Source organism: Balearica regulorum, chromosome 26, assembly GCF_011004875.1.
Source record: "Balearica regulorum gibbericeps isolate bBalReg1 chromosome 26, bBalReg1.pri, whole genome shotgun sequence".
NCBI classification, from domain to species: Eukaryota; Metazoa; Chordata; class Aves; order Gruiformes; family Gruidae; genus Balearica; species Balearica regulorum.
In genome coordinates, this window is record NC_046209.1 from 328,382 (window position 1) to 344,440 (window position 16,059).

The 16,059-nt window shown below is 66.9% G+C and overlaps 1 protein-coding gene across 1 annotated transcript; it reads left to right on the forward strand.

The window, feature by feature from the left end:
- Nucleotides 1-474: 474 nt before the first annotated feature.
- Nucleotides 475-15,543, forward strand: HCN2 (hyperpolarization activated cyclic nucleotide gated potassium and sodium channel 2). The gene is made up of 8 exons (XM_075736297.1): nt 475-947; nt 7,414-7,837; nt 10,857-11,018; nt 11,924-12,142; nt 12,409-12,555; nt 12,867-13,107; nt 13,287-13,451; nt 13,609-15,543. Exons 1-8 carry the CDS (start codon nt 490-492, stop codon nt 14,559-14,561), a joined length of 2,769 nt encoding a protein of 922 aa, XP_075592412.1. The 5' UTR covers nt 475-489; the 3' UTR covers nt 14,562-15,543.
- The last annotated feature ends 516 nt before the right edge of the window (nt 15,544-16,059 follow it).

The window sequence follows — 16,059 nt, forward strand, 5'->3', positions numbered from 1 at the left end:
GCAGGGGGTCTCAGCCCTGGAGGTGAGGGGTCGGGCTGGGGCTGGCTCGGCGGGCGGCAGGTCCCCGGGGCTGTGGGAGGGGGAAGCACCGTCTTCCCGGTTCGCATGAAGCCCCTGTGCCTCCCGGCGGGGCTGCGGGGTCCGTCCCCGGCCCAGGGGTGGGGTCGGGGCCGGGGCCGGGACGCGAACGGGCTTGTGACGGGGCAGCGCCGGCGGCCGCTGGGCTCCGGAGCTCCGCGGGGGGAGCGCCCGGCCCCGCACCGGGGGCCGCGCTGCCGAGGGTCGGGGTGGGGGGGGGGGGTCGGCGGGCGGAGCGGGGCGTCCCGGTCGCCGGTCCCGCCGGCGAGGGCTGTGCCGGCGGGGGGAGCTGCGGAGCCGCCCGGTCCCCGGCCCGGCCCCGTCGCCCGCCCCCGGCCCGCCCCGGCCCGCCCCCGCCGCGGCGGCGGGCGCCACTCGGCCGCCGGTGGCCTCGGCGGCGGCAGCGGCAAGATGCGGGCGGGCCGCGGCGCGGCGGGCGGGGAGGCGGCGGCCGAGGAGGAGGCGGCCGAGGCGGCCAAGCGCGGCGGGGCGGCGGCGGCGGCGGCGGCGGGGCGGGCGCGGGGCCGCGGCGGGAAGGGGTCCCCGAACGGCGAGTGCCGGCGCGGGGAACCGCCGCGCAGCCCCGGCCCGGAGCCGCCCCGCGAACCCAAGGTCTCCTTCTCCTGCGGCGGCGGCGGCGCGTCCCCCGGCGGGGCCAAGGCGGCCGAGGAGGGCGCGGGCGAAGATGCGGGCGAGGAGGCCCGCGGGAGCCAGGCCAGCTTCATGCAGCGGCAGTTCGGGGCGATGCTCCAGCCCGGCGTCAACAAGTTCTCGCTGCGGATGTTCGGCTCCCAGAAGGCGGTGGAGCGGGAGCAGGAGCGCGTCAAGTCGGCGGGGGCCTGGATCATCCACCCCTACAGCGACTTCAGGTGGGCGCCCGGCCGGGCGGGGAGGGGAGCGCTGGGCCCGGGACCCCGCACCCGGCTGCATCCCGCGGGGCCGGAGCATCCCGCGGGGCCGGAGCATCCCGCGGGGCCGGAGCATCGGGTCGGGCCGGTGGATCTGGGGATGGGAGGCGAGCGGAGCCCGGGGTCGGCCTCCCGCCGGCGAGGGAAGGGGAAGGCGAGCCGTGCCGAGCCGAGCCGTGCCCTGGGAGAGGGCACCTTGAGCTGCGCTGGAGGTGGCGGCGCGGATGCTGCTCACTGTGTGCAGGGAGGGGCTGGCGGCTGGGCATCCCCCTCCCCAGCGGAGCAGCGGTCGATCCGGGGATGCCCAGAGCCCTCTGCTCTGACGGGGGGTACCCGGGCAAGGGCATCCCCTCGTCCTTCCGGGGCCTCAGCAACGGCTCGGCCCAGCACGGACCCTCCGGAGCCCCACCGGGCTTTGGCGCTGCCCCCAAACCGCCCCGGGGGAAGGTGTCACCCTCCCCTCCTGGGGCCGGGGGTCTGCGCTGGAGGACGTGCTCCTCTCCCCGCTGCCAAGCAGAGCTTTGTGAAGGGTCCCCCTCCCCCGAGGAGGCCTGATCCTGTTCCCCAACATTCAGGGAGTCTGAGGAGGGATTCATCTCGCTCCCAAGAGGACCAGCATCCCCCAGATCCAGCCTGTGCCGCTTCCAGCCGAGAAATGGCAGACCAAGGAAGGGAGGCTCTGCAGCTCCATCTCCTTTCCACCTCCTGAGCCCTGGGGGAGCTCAGAAGTGGCAAATGCTTCCCAGGTCGCATGGAAGCAGCTGGGAGGGATGTACAGCTCAACCGTCTGGGGCAGCGGCACAGCACCTTGTGGGGGTGGGCGGCCGAGACCCTACTGGCATCGCTGGTAGCCAGCCATCAGGACCCCCCGGTCCAGTGACCTCGAAGGGGCTGGGAGGGCCTTGGGCCAGAGGCTGGGGGGAGCGAGGGGCTCAGCTCCGAGTCGTTCTGTCGCCGTTCTGGTGTGCGGTTCGGGGAGGCTCAAGGGAGGGTTCACTGGGCACAGGCGAGCGGGTACGCGGTGTGGGGAACGTCCCCAAGCCAGACCCCAGATCTGTTCACCACTGGCACTGATGGGTCCCCAACGGAGCGGGGGTCCCCGGGGCAGGTGGAGGTGGCCGTGGGCGGTGGGGTCTGTCCCGGCTGAGGGGCTCAGGGCAGGGCCCAGCACCTGCAGCTCCTGCTCCCACCCTTGTGCGTTGCTCCTGAGCTGATCTGGCATCTTCCAGAGGAGCAGCCAGAGGCCCTCAGCCTCCTCTCAGGGCCTCCCGCACAGGGCTCTTGTGCCCTTGCAGCAGACGTTCCCATTGGGAACCCACTGTGGGTATCCGTCGGAGCCCCCTCCTTGGCTCGCCAGCTGGGGACCAGCTCTGCTGCAGAGCCAGAGTGAGGAGCGGCTGCACCGCGTGGCCCCTTCGTGCCACTCACGCTCTGCTTTGTCCTCAGCAGCTGCGGGCTACTGGGGAGGCTGGGAGCGGGGCGACAGCCTGGCCCTGTTGTTCCCCTGCCATGACTGTACCGGGGCCAGAGCCTGCCCCGCTCCTCCAAGCCGGCAGAGCCGCGATCCAAGCGGCAGAGCCCGTGGTGCTGCCGAGAGCAGGGTCTCCCTGCGGTGAGCCCGTGGCAGGAGTGCGGCCTCGGAGGCTTCCCCGGGGTCCGGCAGTGTTGGTCCCCGGGCTGGTGCTTGCAGCGGACGGGCGGGCACCGGTCCATGCCGGGGTGACCTTGGGGAGTCACCCTGGCCGTCCTGCCCTGCGCTGGCTCCATCCCTCCCGGAGTCACTATCAAGACTTGAAACCATTGGGGAAGAGCCGCTGCCAGTGTTTTGATGCTGCAAGTGGCGTAGGAGAGTTCCCTGCCCAGCGGGGAGGAGCTGCCGGCAGAGCCACGGCGTCGTCTGGGTCTACAAACGTGCACATAAACAGGGTCGGCTCAACGCAGGGCTGACAGCCCGGTCATGAGGAGCCCACTCTGCTCGTGCATGTTGAGCACGTGTTCATCTATTCCACATTGTCCTGCCTTAAAAATAATTATGTTTATCTAATAATGATAATGGAGCATGAACCCAGCCGTGTTTGCCCTGCAAAACCCATTTTCCCATCTCAAGATAAAAATCATTACCCATCTGCATATGTGACATCATTTCATAATCGGAGTCATTTAGAGATCCTGTTTCCTCATGGACATGGTGCTGCAATTATTCATGCAAAATTCAGGGGCAGATTTGCTCCTGGAACGAAAGTTGCTATTTACATAAATATTGAATTATTAGGAAGGAGCCTGGGTGGCTGGTTGAGATCCCGAGCTGCAAATCTGGTAAAAGAGACCTTGTAAATGGTGCGCCGAAGTAGACAGTGTTGAGCAGAGCTGCCTCTTTTTGGGTGCTGTGCGCAGTTGTCATCTCTTTTGCCGCTTCTGGTCTTTATCAATGGGATAAAAACCCAGCTAGCATTGACTTTTTCGTTATTTCTGTTGGTGTTTCTGCACCAGGGGTATTGCTTTTGGAGTGGGATTAGGAGCCGGGGCGGGGGGGGCCGCATCCAGCCCTCGTTTCGCAGTGACTTGGGGCGCGTTGCTGGTCTGGCCCCAATCTTTACAACCCGTACGCACCCGAGAGCCAGGCAGGGGCGTGCGAGGGGCCGGGGTGCTGCGGGGCCGCAGGAACAGAGACACGTGTGGGGCCAGGGCTGAGGAGGGGGCCGGTGGTGTTCCCAGGGAGCCGGGTGCTTCCCGGGGGTGCAGGAGCCCAGGCACCGGGAAGCGGGTGCTCCAGCTCGGCAGTCAATCCCTTCGGTGCGAGGCTCGCGTAAGCCCGGGAGGAGGATTCAGCCCAGGCTGGATGCAGCAGTAACGCCGCGAGCTGCGCGCAGCCGGTGATTCAGTGGTGGTGGCGGTGCCTGTCTCCCCATCACCACCACGGGGCCGCCCGATACGGCTACGCCGGCATCCCCTCCCGCCAGCCCGGCGCTCGCAGCCTTCCCCGAGCAGGGCTGGGGCCGAGCCGTGGGTTTTCGCTGCTGGCGAATTTCTGTTGCAAGAGTCAGTCTCGCGCTTGAATCGGGGGCGAAGCCACATCCAGAGCACGTGTCCCCGGTGCTGCTGGGCAGGAGCCTTCCTCATCCGGAGTTAAAATGGTTTCTGGGGCTTTGCCGCTGCCTGGATGGTGCCGCCACCTTGTTCGTGCCACCGTTGGGGCTCCTGAGCGGAGGGACTGGGCTCGCTGGCCGCTGTCGCTCCCGATGTACGTGCTAGCGCTGTGCGCTGCTGCTGGTCCCGGTGTTGCCGCTTCTCTCTGGTGAGGGTGTCGGGGAGCCGCTCTCCCCCTCTGCACCGTCACAGTCGGATTGGGGGGTGCTGAAAGCCGCCGCTCCTTCAGCAGGGAAGAAAGGCTGCGACCGACTGTCTGGGGGAATTTAAAGGTTTGGGTCCTTGAGCGGTTTGCAAAGCCTTTATCCCCCCCTCCCCAGGGATCCGCGGGGTTAAAGGCTTCTCCAGAGGAGAGCACCACCAGTCATTCATCACAACTGGCTGTACTGGGACGCGGGGGGACGGACAGCGGAGGCGGGGGGGGGGGGGGGGGGGCTGTACCTCACCGCTTGCTCGGGCAAACTTCTGCCATTGGCTTCTTAACCCACTTCTAACAGTGACCTCGTTTTTCGGCTGTGAGTATTTAGGGCCAGTTTGCAAAGTGCCGATCCCGCACCAATCCTGCACCGCTCCCGCCCGCTGGGCAGCCCAGCTGTTTGCAGCCAGGGCCCCGGTCTGGGCCAAGGGGCTCAGCCCTTGGGGACACCTCCCACAGAGCGGGGTTTTGGGGAGCATCGTTCGCCCGGGCAGGCTGGTGAGCGGGCGGCTCAGTGCCCGATCGATGGGATCACCGTAGAGGGGAGCGACCTGTTGCACCCAGCACGCGGAGGCAGCTGGATCGTCCGCGGCAGCCCCCCGGAGCTCCATGTGCTGGCGATGGAGCTGAGCGGGGACGTGCCCCCCTGGACGACTCTGGGGGTTCTCCTGCCCCCCCCGCCCCGCCCCAGCAGTACCAGCGGGCAGCCGGGGAGGCTTTGCTGGTGCGGCCGTCGGGATTGCCCCGTGCCTCTCTGGCCTCGGGGTCTCTGTGGGGTTTTGGAGGTGTCGGGGAGGCGGCAGCTCTGCAGAGGGATGTGCTTCGGGGTCTCAGGGACACGAGAGCGGCGGGGTCCCTGGGACTTGGTGGGGGTGCTTGGCTCCAGCTCGGCTCCTGCCCAGGACCTGAGGGGTGGCATCGCTGTGCCAGGCTTTGGGCAGCCGACGGAGTAGGAGCGCAGCAGCCCCCGCTCGCAGAGGCTTTCGGCGTCTCCTGTCACCATCGCTGCCGTTCAATTGGGTCAGAAGCAAGGGAGGGGGTGCCGAGGATCCTAATTAATTTGTTTTCAGATATTTTTAGTAGCCTGGATTGGATCTTTTTTTTTTTCTACGTGCACACTGCCCTCCGAGGAAGAACGCCTTGGCATCGCACCCAGGCCCCCGAAGAGATCGCACAGAGTCAATCGTGCGTTGGGGGGGGATCAGGAGCAGTTTATCTTTCTCAGCAGGCCGAATTCTGCCCTGGCTCAGCCAGATTGCAAAGGGATTTGAGCCAGAAGAGAGTTTTGCCCAGCTGGCATGGTTATTTAATCTTTGTTCTTCACAGCATCGCATGGCTAATGCCCCCACGGGACGCGCCTTGTGCAGCAGGGTCAGTTTGCAGCAGGAGCTGCTGGGGGACTTGGGGGCCAGATCCAGCCCGGTGCTGCCACCGTGGGCTGCCCCAGCCGCGGCCCTGCCGGTGCTGGCATCTTCTGGGGTGTCATGTCGTGCGGCTGGACCCGGGGGTTCGGCAGGGCCCAGCACGGCCGTGGCCTCGCTGCCCACGGGGGGGATGTCGTGGCACACTGGAGCCGCTTGGTGCCAGCAGCCGGAGCTTCCTTGTGGGGGTGCGGGGGGGAGCACAGCTCGTTCCTCCCAGCTGGCAGCTAGCGAGGGTACCCTGGAGACGGCTCTGGGTGTGAAGTCATCGTTGTGCAGCAGTGACATCACTCACGGTTGCCACGGCAACGTCTCACATGGAGAAGGTGTCATTGGAGAAAGGTCAGGAGCTGGGATGCTCGGCTCCTCCTGGTCCTGCACTAATCTGCATTGGGGGGGGGGATGGATCCGGCCCATCCCGTTCCTGAGGCGGGGGGGGTCTTGCACCCCTCGCCCCCCCCCCCCCTTGCAGCATGGCCAGGGCACCCCCTGCCTGTCAGCCTGCAGCTCTCGGGGACTCCTGCCTGGGGCGGGCAGTGTGGCAGGGTGGGCTGAGCAGAGACGTGGGCAAGGGTCCTGCGTGTCCGTGCGCGTGGCGCTGAGGAGCACCCCCTCTCCTGCCCCCCCCTTCCAGGCGAGTGCCGGGGAGCGGGGCAGGCGGGGAGCGAGGGGCCGGGGTCCCCTCCGCACGGTCCTGCCGGGATGGGGCTGCTGTGACCTTGCAGGTGCTAAGAAAGGTCATCGGTGGCCCAGAAGATGGGGACAAGGAGAAAGGAGAAAAGGCCGAGTGAGGCAGGAGAGGGCGGAGGTGGCGCAGGAGCCGTGCAGCCCAGGCAGAGGCAGAGGCAAAGGCGGCCGCCCGCCCCCTCCGCCGTCTGACCGGGGCTGGGGGCGATGCCCCCTCCAGCTGCAGCCGTGCGTGATCGGGGAGCTGTGGGGGCTCCTTCCACCGCGGCCGTGCTGCCAGGGTCCGACATGCAGCCCCTGCCCTGCGCACCCCAAAACTGGGACCGCAGCCTGGTCCAGGGAGGCGCCGGGGTGGGGTGACCCTGGTTGTCCCTGGGGACTCTGTCCCCCCTCCGGGAGCGGGGAGCGGAGGGGGCTGCTGCCAAGGCAGCGTGGGGGGCGGCCGGGCTCTCCGGTCCTGCCTCCACCTGCGACCTTGAGCGCTGCCTGCAGAGCACGCGATGGCCCCGCCGTGGCGGTTTGGGGGTGAGGGTGATCCTGAGCATGGTCCCCAGCCCACGGGCTGCCCCAGGGCAGCTCGGCGGGAGGGTCTCCCCCACAAGTGCCTGGGACCTCACCCTGGGACCTGCCCCGGGTTTGGGTGCCCCAGGGCAGACCCCCGGCCAAACAGCACAGCAAGAAGGGTCCCCTGCAGCAAACAGCCCCCCGGCCTCATCCTGCACCTCCCTCTGCACTTGCACAGCCGTACCTCAACTGTGCTGGCCTGCAGGATCAGGCCTGGGGGCAGTTTGGAGTGGGGGGAGCAGGATGTTGTTCCTGGGGAAAGGAGAGGGATGCCTCGGGTTGAGGTGGCATTGGGGTGAAGGCACCCTGGTAGCATAGGTCCCTTAGGGTGGGGTGTGGTGGCTGGGTCCCCTCGACACGGGGGTGGCTGCAGGGTGCTGGTGACACCCTCCTCCATCCTCTCGCTCCCCAGGTTTTACTGGGACTTCACAATGCTGCTCTTCATGGTGGGCAACCTGATCATCATTCCCGTGGGTATCACCTTCTTCAAGGAGGAGACCACGGCGCCCTGGATTGTGTTCAACGTCGTCTCTGACACCTTCTTCCTGATGGACCTGGTGCTGAACTTCCGGACGGGGATTGTCATTGAGGACAACACGGAAATCATCCTGGACCCCGAGAGGATCAAGAAGAAGTACCTCAAGACCTGGTTTGTGGTGGACTTTGTCTCCTCCATCCCTGTGGACTACGTCTTCCTCATTGTGGAGAAGGGCATAGACTCGGAGGTGTACAAGACCGCCCGCGCCCTCCGCATCGTCCGCTTCACCAAGATCCTCAGCCTCCTGCGGCTCCTCCGCCTCTCCCGGCTCATCCGCTACATCCACCAGTGGGAGGAGGTGAGGGTCCCGCGGGACGCAGCCCGGCGGTGGGTCCCTCCTCCAGCAGCGGTGGGACCAACTGGAGAGAGCGGAAGCTGGGAGGGACCCCTGCGAGGGTGGGGGGGGCTCGGTGCTGCCCAGAGAGCCGTGGGGTTGGATGGGGTCTGTGCGGCTGTGTGTGGGGCCAGTGGGTGGCTGTGACCCTCTCTGGAGTTGGGGGGGGAGGTTCTGGGGGTCCCCCACCTTCCCTCTGCTCTGTCCGCACTGGGACAACGGCTGTGATGTGAGAGCGCTCCCGGTCTGTGTCAGCACAAAGGCAGTCCCTCCGGCCCCGCTGAGCTGCAGCTGAGCCGTGCCCTGTCTGTGCACGTGCGTGTGCATGTACGTGTGTGTACGTGTGTGTACATGTGTGTGCGCCCACGTGTGTGCCCAGGTGCCGGGGTTTGCACGGCCGGTCCCAGTGCCGTGCTATGGCACCACCCATGGTGCTCTGCCGGTGGCTGGACCGTGGCCCCCTGCTCAGCTCGACACTCCTTGCCTCCGGTGCCCGCTGGCTCCCTGCTCCGCCGGGACCTCGGGGAGCGCCGGGGAGGGCTGCAGGAACCCCAGCCCCTCGGGGGCGGCGGGACCCCTGGGTCCCCGGGGCAGGAGGTAGGGTGCTGCCCAGGCCTGGCGCACCCGCGGCCGCGTGGGCTGCGAGGGGACGTGCCTTTGTGTCGGGATGTGGCGTGCTCGGTTTTGCCACGTGGCTCTGGCGCGTGGGCCGGCGCCTCCCGGCAGCTCCGCTGGCTGGGGCTGTGCAGGTGCTCGCTGCAGCGTGGAGCTGGCTGCGCAACCCGCGGGCTGGAGGGGCGGCGAGCGCCTTCGCTCCCTCCTCCTCCTCCTGCTCCGCTGCTGCCGTGCGTCCCCAGGCCCTGCGAGGGCACGCGCGGCTCTTGCCTGGGCGTCCCACCCCGTGCAGGCTCCGTGGGCGAGAGTCGCCCGGCAGCGCTGCAGGGACCTTGGCATGGTGACATCGGCTCCGGTAGCCGCGGGGGTGGCCATGTTGTGTCAGGGGTCTGACTCTGTCCCGCCCTGACCCCGCCATAGGAAATCTCCCAGCTCCTGGCACGGCGCTCTTCCCGCAGCTCCATGGGGGGGCTCATCCTTCCCGCACGCACGGGGCTGAGCTTGGCTGTCCTGGCGGTGCCTGGCAGCGTGGCTGGGGGCTGCCCCCCGGTCCCTGGGGCAGAGGACCTGGGTGGTGGGGGGGGAACAGGGCTGCAGCTCCAGTTGCTCTGCCCACATCTCCCTGCCCTGTGCCCTCCTCCTGCTCCTTCCTCCAGGGCTGGGTTCTGCTGCAGGAGCATCCCCCCCCTCCTGCGACCCCCCCGTCCCCTACGAACCCCCCCGTCCCCAAGTGTCACACACACACCCCCACACACACCCCCCACCACCCCCCCACGGCTTTCTGCCCTTTTCACTTTCAAAGGGGACTTAGCAGGGAGAGCCCCGGGGACGAATTAAACCTGCGCGTGGCTGCGCAGATTATCCTGGTAATCGCATCCGCTTACAGGGGATGGGAGGGGAGCGCGGCCCCCCCATCCCCGCTGGGATCTCGCCTGCTCTCGGGGCTGGCGGATGCTGCGAGAGTGAATCTGGGGAGGCCGTGTGTGCCTGATTTTTGTCCCCAGCAGCCTCAGTGATGGGAAAGGGGCAGCGAGGGGCCACCCCGGGATTGCCACTGGCCGGAGTGGGGACGGGACATGCAGCGATGGGGCTGGGGGGGGGCTGCTCCTGCCTGTCCTCGCCCTGGGCTGCCCCTTCCCCAGCCCCTCGTGCTCCATCTTGTTCCCTGCCCATCGCATGACACTGGCTCTGCCTTCTCCTGCCCACACGCTGTGCCCTGCCTGCGCAGGCAGCCTCAGAGCCCGGGGCTGGCTGCAGAGGAAGAAGGGGATGCTGTGCCCTCGCCCTCGCCCTGCCGTGCTGCGGCTCTGCACGATGCTGTAGGGCTCCAGCCTTGGGTCTCCGGGGGTGGGGGGGGAGAGACTGGGGCTTTCACCTCAAGGGGGCTCATTTTTTAATTTTCTTTCTTCCCCCCCGCCCCCTTGAATTCACCTTTTCTGGACCCTGAAAATACTAAAGAAAAAGGAACAAGTCCTCAGCCCGTGGCTCAGTTTGCAACCAGGAGGACCCCTGGGTTTGCCTGTGTGGGTGCCATGGGGCAATGGGTGCTAAGGCCAGGCTGGGACCAGGGATGCAGCCGGCGCGGGGGGGCTCACAGGAGCTGCAGGCTGGTGCTGGGAGTCAGGGGTGTGCTCGGAGCACTGAGCAGCCGCTCCTGGAGGGATGCTCCTGCTGCATCCCCCCCCCCCCGCTGCCCCCATGGCCGGGGCTCTGGTCCCAGGACCACCGCGGTGGGTCCCCCACGGTCAGGGCTCCCTCCTGCACCCGCCCCGGGCCAGGGGCTCTCCCAGGGTGTCTCTGATGGGTCTCAGTGGTCGATGCTCTTGTAGCCACTGGCCCTGGGGGGGGACGCAGCCCCGGCCTTCGGGGTGGGATCTCTGGCAGAGCAGGCTGTGCGGAGCCGCCCTGGCCGTTCTCCCCAGATTGGGGGTGTGTGTGTGTGTGGGGGGGTGTGTGTGTGTGTGTCTCCCCTCAGCCCCACCCTGACCTGGGCACCTTGGACCCTCTTTACCAAAAGCCGTCCCATGGCTGAGCCTGGCCCCCAGCGCCCGCTGCCCCAGGGGCTGCCCCGCTCCCTCCCCAGTGCCCAGAGGACTTGGCTCTCCCTGAGCATCCACCAGCGCTGGCTTATCCTCATCAAAGCTCGCAGCCATTAGCGCTTTCCGGGGCGGCAGCGTGGCGGCATCCCGCCGGCTATAAATAGGCAGGTGGAACGCGGCCGCCTCGGGGAGAGCTGGGGCCGGGCCGGCCACGAGTGCCTCTTTCAGCTGAGGCCGTGTGGGTCGGTGCCTCGAGTGGGGCTGGGCAGCGGCAGGGATGGTCTCTGCGCTCACCGTCTGCTGTCCCACCCCGGCCCCTCCACCTGCAGATCTTCCACATGACCTACGATCTGGCCAGCGCGGTGATGAGGATCATCAACCTCATCGGCATGATGCTGCTGCTCTGCCACTGGGACGGCTGCCTCCAGTTCCTCGTGCCCATGCTGCAGGATTTCCCCCAGAACTGCTGGGTCTCCATCAACGGGATGGTGGTGAGTGCTGGCCCCGACCCCACGGTGCTCCCCGCCCGCTGCCCCTGGACCCCCGACCATCCCCGTGTCGTCTGGCCTCTCCCCACCCTGGGGTGCTGCGGACGGTCTCACGGGACGCGGAGCAGCAGATCGATCTGGGTGGGGAGGAAGATGCTGACACGGCTCTCTGCCCCGTCCCCTGCCACCTTCTGCTGCTCATTAGCAACAAAGCCGCTATTAATAAATAATGGGCCACGTTTCTAATTGCTTCCTCTCAACCCTGCAGCCTGCTACAAATGGCTCTTCTCCCTCCATCTCATCCCATTCTGCCGGTGTTTCCATCTCTGCTCCATTTCCCCCGCGTGGCTTCCTCCCCTTCCTCTCCTCCCCGTCTCATCGTTCTTCTCGGGCTGCTTCGCTCCTGGGGAGGTGGGGGGGACGGGACACGGATGGATGGACGGACACGACCCGGGGCTTTGCGCAAACCTGGGCTGGGGAGTTCCTGCCCCAGGAGCCACCAGCCTGTCCCTGCCTGCAGCAATAACTCTGTGGCTTCCACAAACTCACAGCTTGTTCCTGCCACAGCATTTCACAGGGGCTCACTGTACTTTTGTATATCAACTTTAAAAAAAAATAATAAAATGAGTGCTTATCTAAAGCGAAGCCAGGCGAGGGGTGAGGTGCAGAAACCCGCCAGGAAGGAGCGGAGCCCTGCGGGATTGTTTGGGATCTCACCTGCACGGTGGGACTGTCAAACGAAACAATCCCGCTGCGGAGTGCTGGCGGGAGATGCAGGCAGAGAAAAACCTGGATCCTCTCCCAGGCCTGAGTCAGGGTGTCGTACCCACGGGTGCCCGTACACACACGCGTGTGAGCAGCTGTGCAACAGCCAGGGCTGAGTGCCGCCACCGTCCCTGTCGCTGCAGAATGACTCCTGGAGCGAGTTGTACTCCTTTGCTCTCTTCAAATCGATGAGCCACATGCTCTGCATCGGCTACGGGAAGCAGGCGCCCGAGAGCATGACAGACATCTGGCTGACGATGCTGAGCATGATCGTGGGGGCCACCTGCTACGCCATGTTCATCGGCCACGCCACCGCCCTCATCCAGTCGCTGGACTCGTCCAGGCGCCAGTACCAGGAGAAGGTAGGACAGGGCTGGACGGGGCCCACGGTTCCTGACCCACAGCCAGCCGTCGCATCCCCTCCTGGAGCTGCAGCGGTGCTGGCGGTGCAGCTGCACGGGGCCAGGGCTCCCGGTCGATACCGTCTGCGGGGCAGGGACGGGGTGGTGGAATGGGAATGAGTCCCAGGACCCACCCCATGGAGCAGGGGTGTGTGTGTGGGGGGGTATGTGTGTCCTGACCCCACAGCCCCAGGCCAGCTGGGTGCTGACACTGCTTCTCCCCGCAGTACAAGCAGGTGGAGCAGTACATGTCCTTCCACAAGCTGCCCGCCGACTTCCGCCAGAAGATCCACGACTACTATGAGCACCGCTACCAGGGCAAGATGTTCGACGAGGACAGCATCCTGGGGGAGCTCAACGAGCCTCTGCGCGAGGTAAGGGCCCCAGGGGCTGGAGAGCCCTGTGGTGCGGATGGGACACCCCCCTCCCCGCCCCCCCGAGCCCTCCCCACAGTGGGGGTCCCCCCTGCTCCCTGCTGCGGGGGACGCTGTGGTTCCCACCGGCTCCTGCAAGGTGGGGGCTTGGGGCCAAGCACCTCTTGCTGCGGTTTTGTTGCTCCGAGTGCGACTGTGTCCATGCAGTCTGTGAGCTGGATGGCTGCGTGCGCTGACACCCCTGTGTTTGTGAGCGCGTCCTGGGCAAGCCACGTCCCTGCCTCCTGGTCCCTCACCTCCTTCCTCTGCAGGAAATTGTGAACTTCAACTGCCGCAAGCTGGTGGCCTCGATGCCGCTGTTCGCCAACGCGGATCCCAACTTTGTCACGGCGATGCTCACCAAGCTGAAGTTTGAGGTGTTTCAACCGGGTGACTACATCATCCGCGAGGGCACCATTGGCAAGAAGATGTACTTCATCCAGCATGGGGTGGTCAGCATCCTCACTAAGGGCAACAAGGAGATGAAACTCTCCGATGGCTCCTACTTTGGAGGTGAGCGCCGGCGGGGCTGAGCCCAGGTCCCCTCCCGGGGTCTGCGAGAAGCACCGGGACGCCCGTGCTGTCCCGAGGCACCCACCCCTCAATGGTTCTCGCCCCTTGCTCCGGGCCTGTCTCTATGTCCAGACCTCGCTGGTGGTGTTCTGACTTTGGTACCATTGTATCCCCCATAGAAATCTGCCTGCTGACCCGTGGCCGGCGCACAGCCAGCGTCCGGGCAGACACCTACTGCCGCCTCTACTCGCTCTCGGTGGACAACTTCAACGAGGTGCTGGAGGAGTACCCCATGATGAGACGGGCCTTTGAGACTGTGGCCATCGACCGCCTCGACCGCATCGGTAGGATACAGAGGGCTCCGGGGAAGGATGGGGCGGGGGGGGGGGGTTGTGTGTGTCCTGGCAGCATGAGACACCATGGCTGTGATGGGGGGGGGGGTCCAGCATAGCCCCAGCCCAGGGTCTCACGGTGCTCCCCATCCCGGCTCCCTCCCTGCAGGGAAGAAGAACTCGATCCTGCTCCACAAAGTGCAGCACGACCTCAACTCGGGCGTCTTCAACAACCAGGAGAACGAGATCATCCAGGAGATCGTCAAGTACGACCGGGAGATGGTGCAGCAGGCGGAGCTGCAGCAGCACACGGCCATGTACAGCCCCGTCCAGCCCCAGGTCACGTCCGCCATCGCCACCCTCCAGCAAGCCGTCGCCATGAGCTTCTGCCCGCAGATGGCCAGCCCGCTGGTGGGCTCCATGGCCCTGGGCTCGCCCCGCATGATGCGCCGCTTGCAGTACGCCCAGGCCGTGCCCAGCCCCTTCGCCGTCTCCCCCGTCTTGCTGCAGCAGAGCCCCCCGCAGCAGCCACAGCCCCCCGTGCCCCACGCCAACCCCTCGCCCTCCCAGGACCAGGCGCAGCCTGTGGCCCTGCCCGCCTCCACCAGCGCCTTTGCCGCGGCTGCGGTCAGCCCGCCGTCCCAAAGCCCCCTGGCCAGCCGGACGTTCGCCTACGGAGGGGCCCCGGGGCAGCTGGGCTCCCAGCTCTCCCTCAGCCAGCAGCAGGTGCCCGGCTCGCCCCAGCGCCTGGCCGCCCACAAAAGCACACAGGCGCTGCACACCAGCAGCCTCAGCCAGGATTCGCGGCCCCTGTCGGCCTCGCAGCCCTCGCTTCCCCACGGGCTGGCAGCTGGCAGCACCCAGAGCCCCCCGGCCTCGGCCCGCGAGTCCTGCGCATCCATCGGCGGGGGCCCGGCCGCCGCCTCGCCGGGCCCCGGTCCCCCGGCTGGGCTGCGGGGCCAGGCGCCCTCGCGGGGGGCTCCGGCCCACCCGGCCTCCACGGGCTCAGTGCACGCGGGGCCGCCCGCCCTGCCGCAGGACTCGGCGGCGGCCCGCAAGGATTCAGCGGCCAGCACGCCCGACACGGACCCGGCCAAGTCCAGGCTGTCTTCCAACTTGTGACCTCCGCGCCACGCCAGGTGTGGGGACAAGTGCGCCGGAGGGGGCTGTGGCAGCGAGTCCCATCTCGCCCCGCGCCTGTCCTGCGCTGCCCCGCCGACGAACGCCGGTGAGGGCCACGGCTGCCCTACCGGCTGGCTCCCCCCACCGCGGTGCCAGCCCCGCTCCCCGGCTTCTTCCCACCACACCCTGCAGAGCGGGGCAGCCGCTGGGGGGGGGCACGGGGCCCTGCACCCTCCACCCACCATGGGGGCACGGCAGGGCTTGGGCTGAGCCCCCGGCTGCGTTGCCTCTGACCAAAGTCTGGCCCCCATCTCCTGCTCCCAGCGGCAGAGCCCCGCTGCCCCCAGCCACCCCGGCTGCCCCATAGAAGCCACAGCTGCATCATCCCCGTGATCAACTCTGTATATGATATTTATGACCTGAATGCATCCCTGTACGTGTGCACCTGCAGGACACCTCCCTGGGGCTTTAGGCACGCTGGCCAGCCCTGGCGCCTGCGCATCCCTGCCTCCCCTCCCACAGACCCAAGGTGAGGGGTGACGGTCCAGGACTGGAGGTAAGTTGGGGGGTCTGAGGGATGGTCGCCCTGAGGCTCGGAGCACCCTGCGCACACGTTGTCGCCCAGCCTGAGCCCGGGGCTGGGGGCGAACGCAGCCCACCTTCCCTGTAGTCAGCGTTAGGACAGGCAGACGCTGAAGCCCGGGGACCCGAGCCGTGGGGCTGCTTTAAGGCTGGGGAAGGCGCACGCTGCACGTACCGGCGTGCCTGCGTGTGCACCGACGGATGCATGTGTGTGCAGGGTGTGTGTGTGTGCGCGTGCACGTATGCCTCTGCCTAGCACTGGAGCCTTCCACGTTGAATGTATGCAGCGACTGCGAGCGCCCGGCGCCCTGTAGTTGCGCAGCTGGCGGGCCAGGGCCCCGCTCCAAGCGTCCACCTTTCCATCCAGCCCATCCTGTGCAATAAACGTCAGCAAGTGACAAAGCTACACACGACTCCGTCTCTGCTTCTCCTTCGCCGCCGTGCCTCCCTGCCGCGGCTCCGGCTGCCACCGCTGCCCTCGCCCAGCTCCAGGAGCCCTGCCACCGGGCACAGCCCCAGGCCAGGCTGCATGAGGCAGTTTTGTCCTTTGAGGAAAAAAATGACAAGGTGGAAAAAAACCCTCCCCCCCCCCACCTTTCCCCTTGCTGGCAGCTGTCCAGGAGCAGGGAGCTGAGCCAGACACACAGCTCCAGCTGCAAGATCTCCAAAGGCAAATTGCTGCAGCAGCAGCACACAACTCCGCAGCACTGTGGGGAGGAGGGCAGGAAAGCCGCGGTCTCGGTGAGACAGGAGGCTTCTGGCTAGGGCATGCGAAGGCCAGGCAGCTGCAGTCAGCCCCTGCGAGAGCCCTGCTCCCACTGCTGCTGCGCCAGCCAGTCTGTGCTGGGGGAAAGTTTTGTCTCCGTTTCTGCTACGAAAGCATTTCCAGAATGTGACACCTCTGTGAATAGCTGAA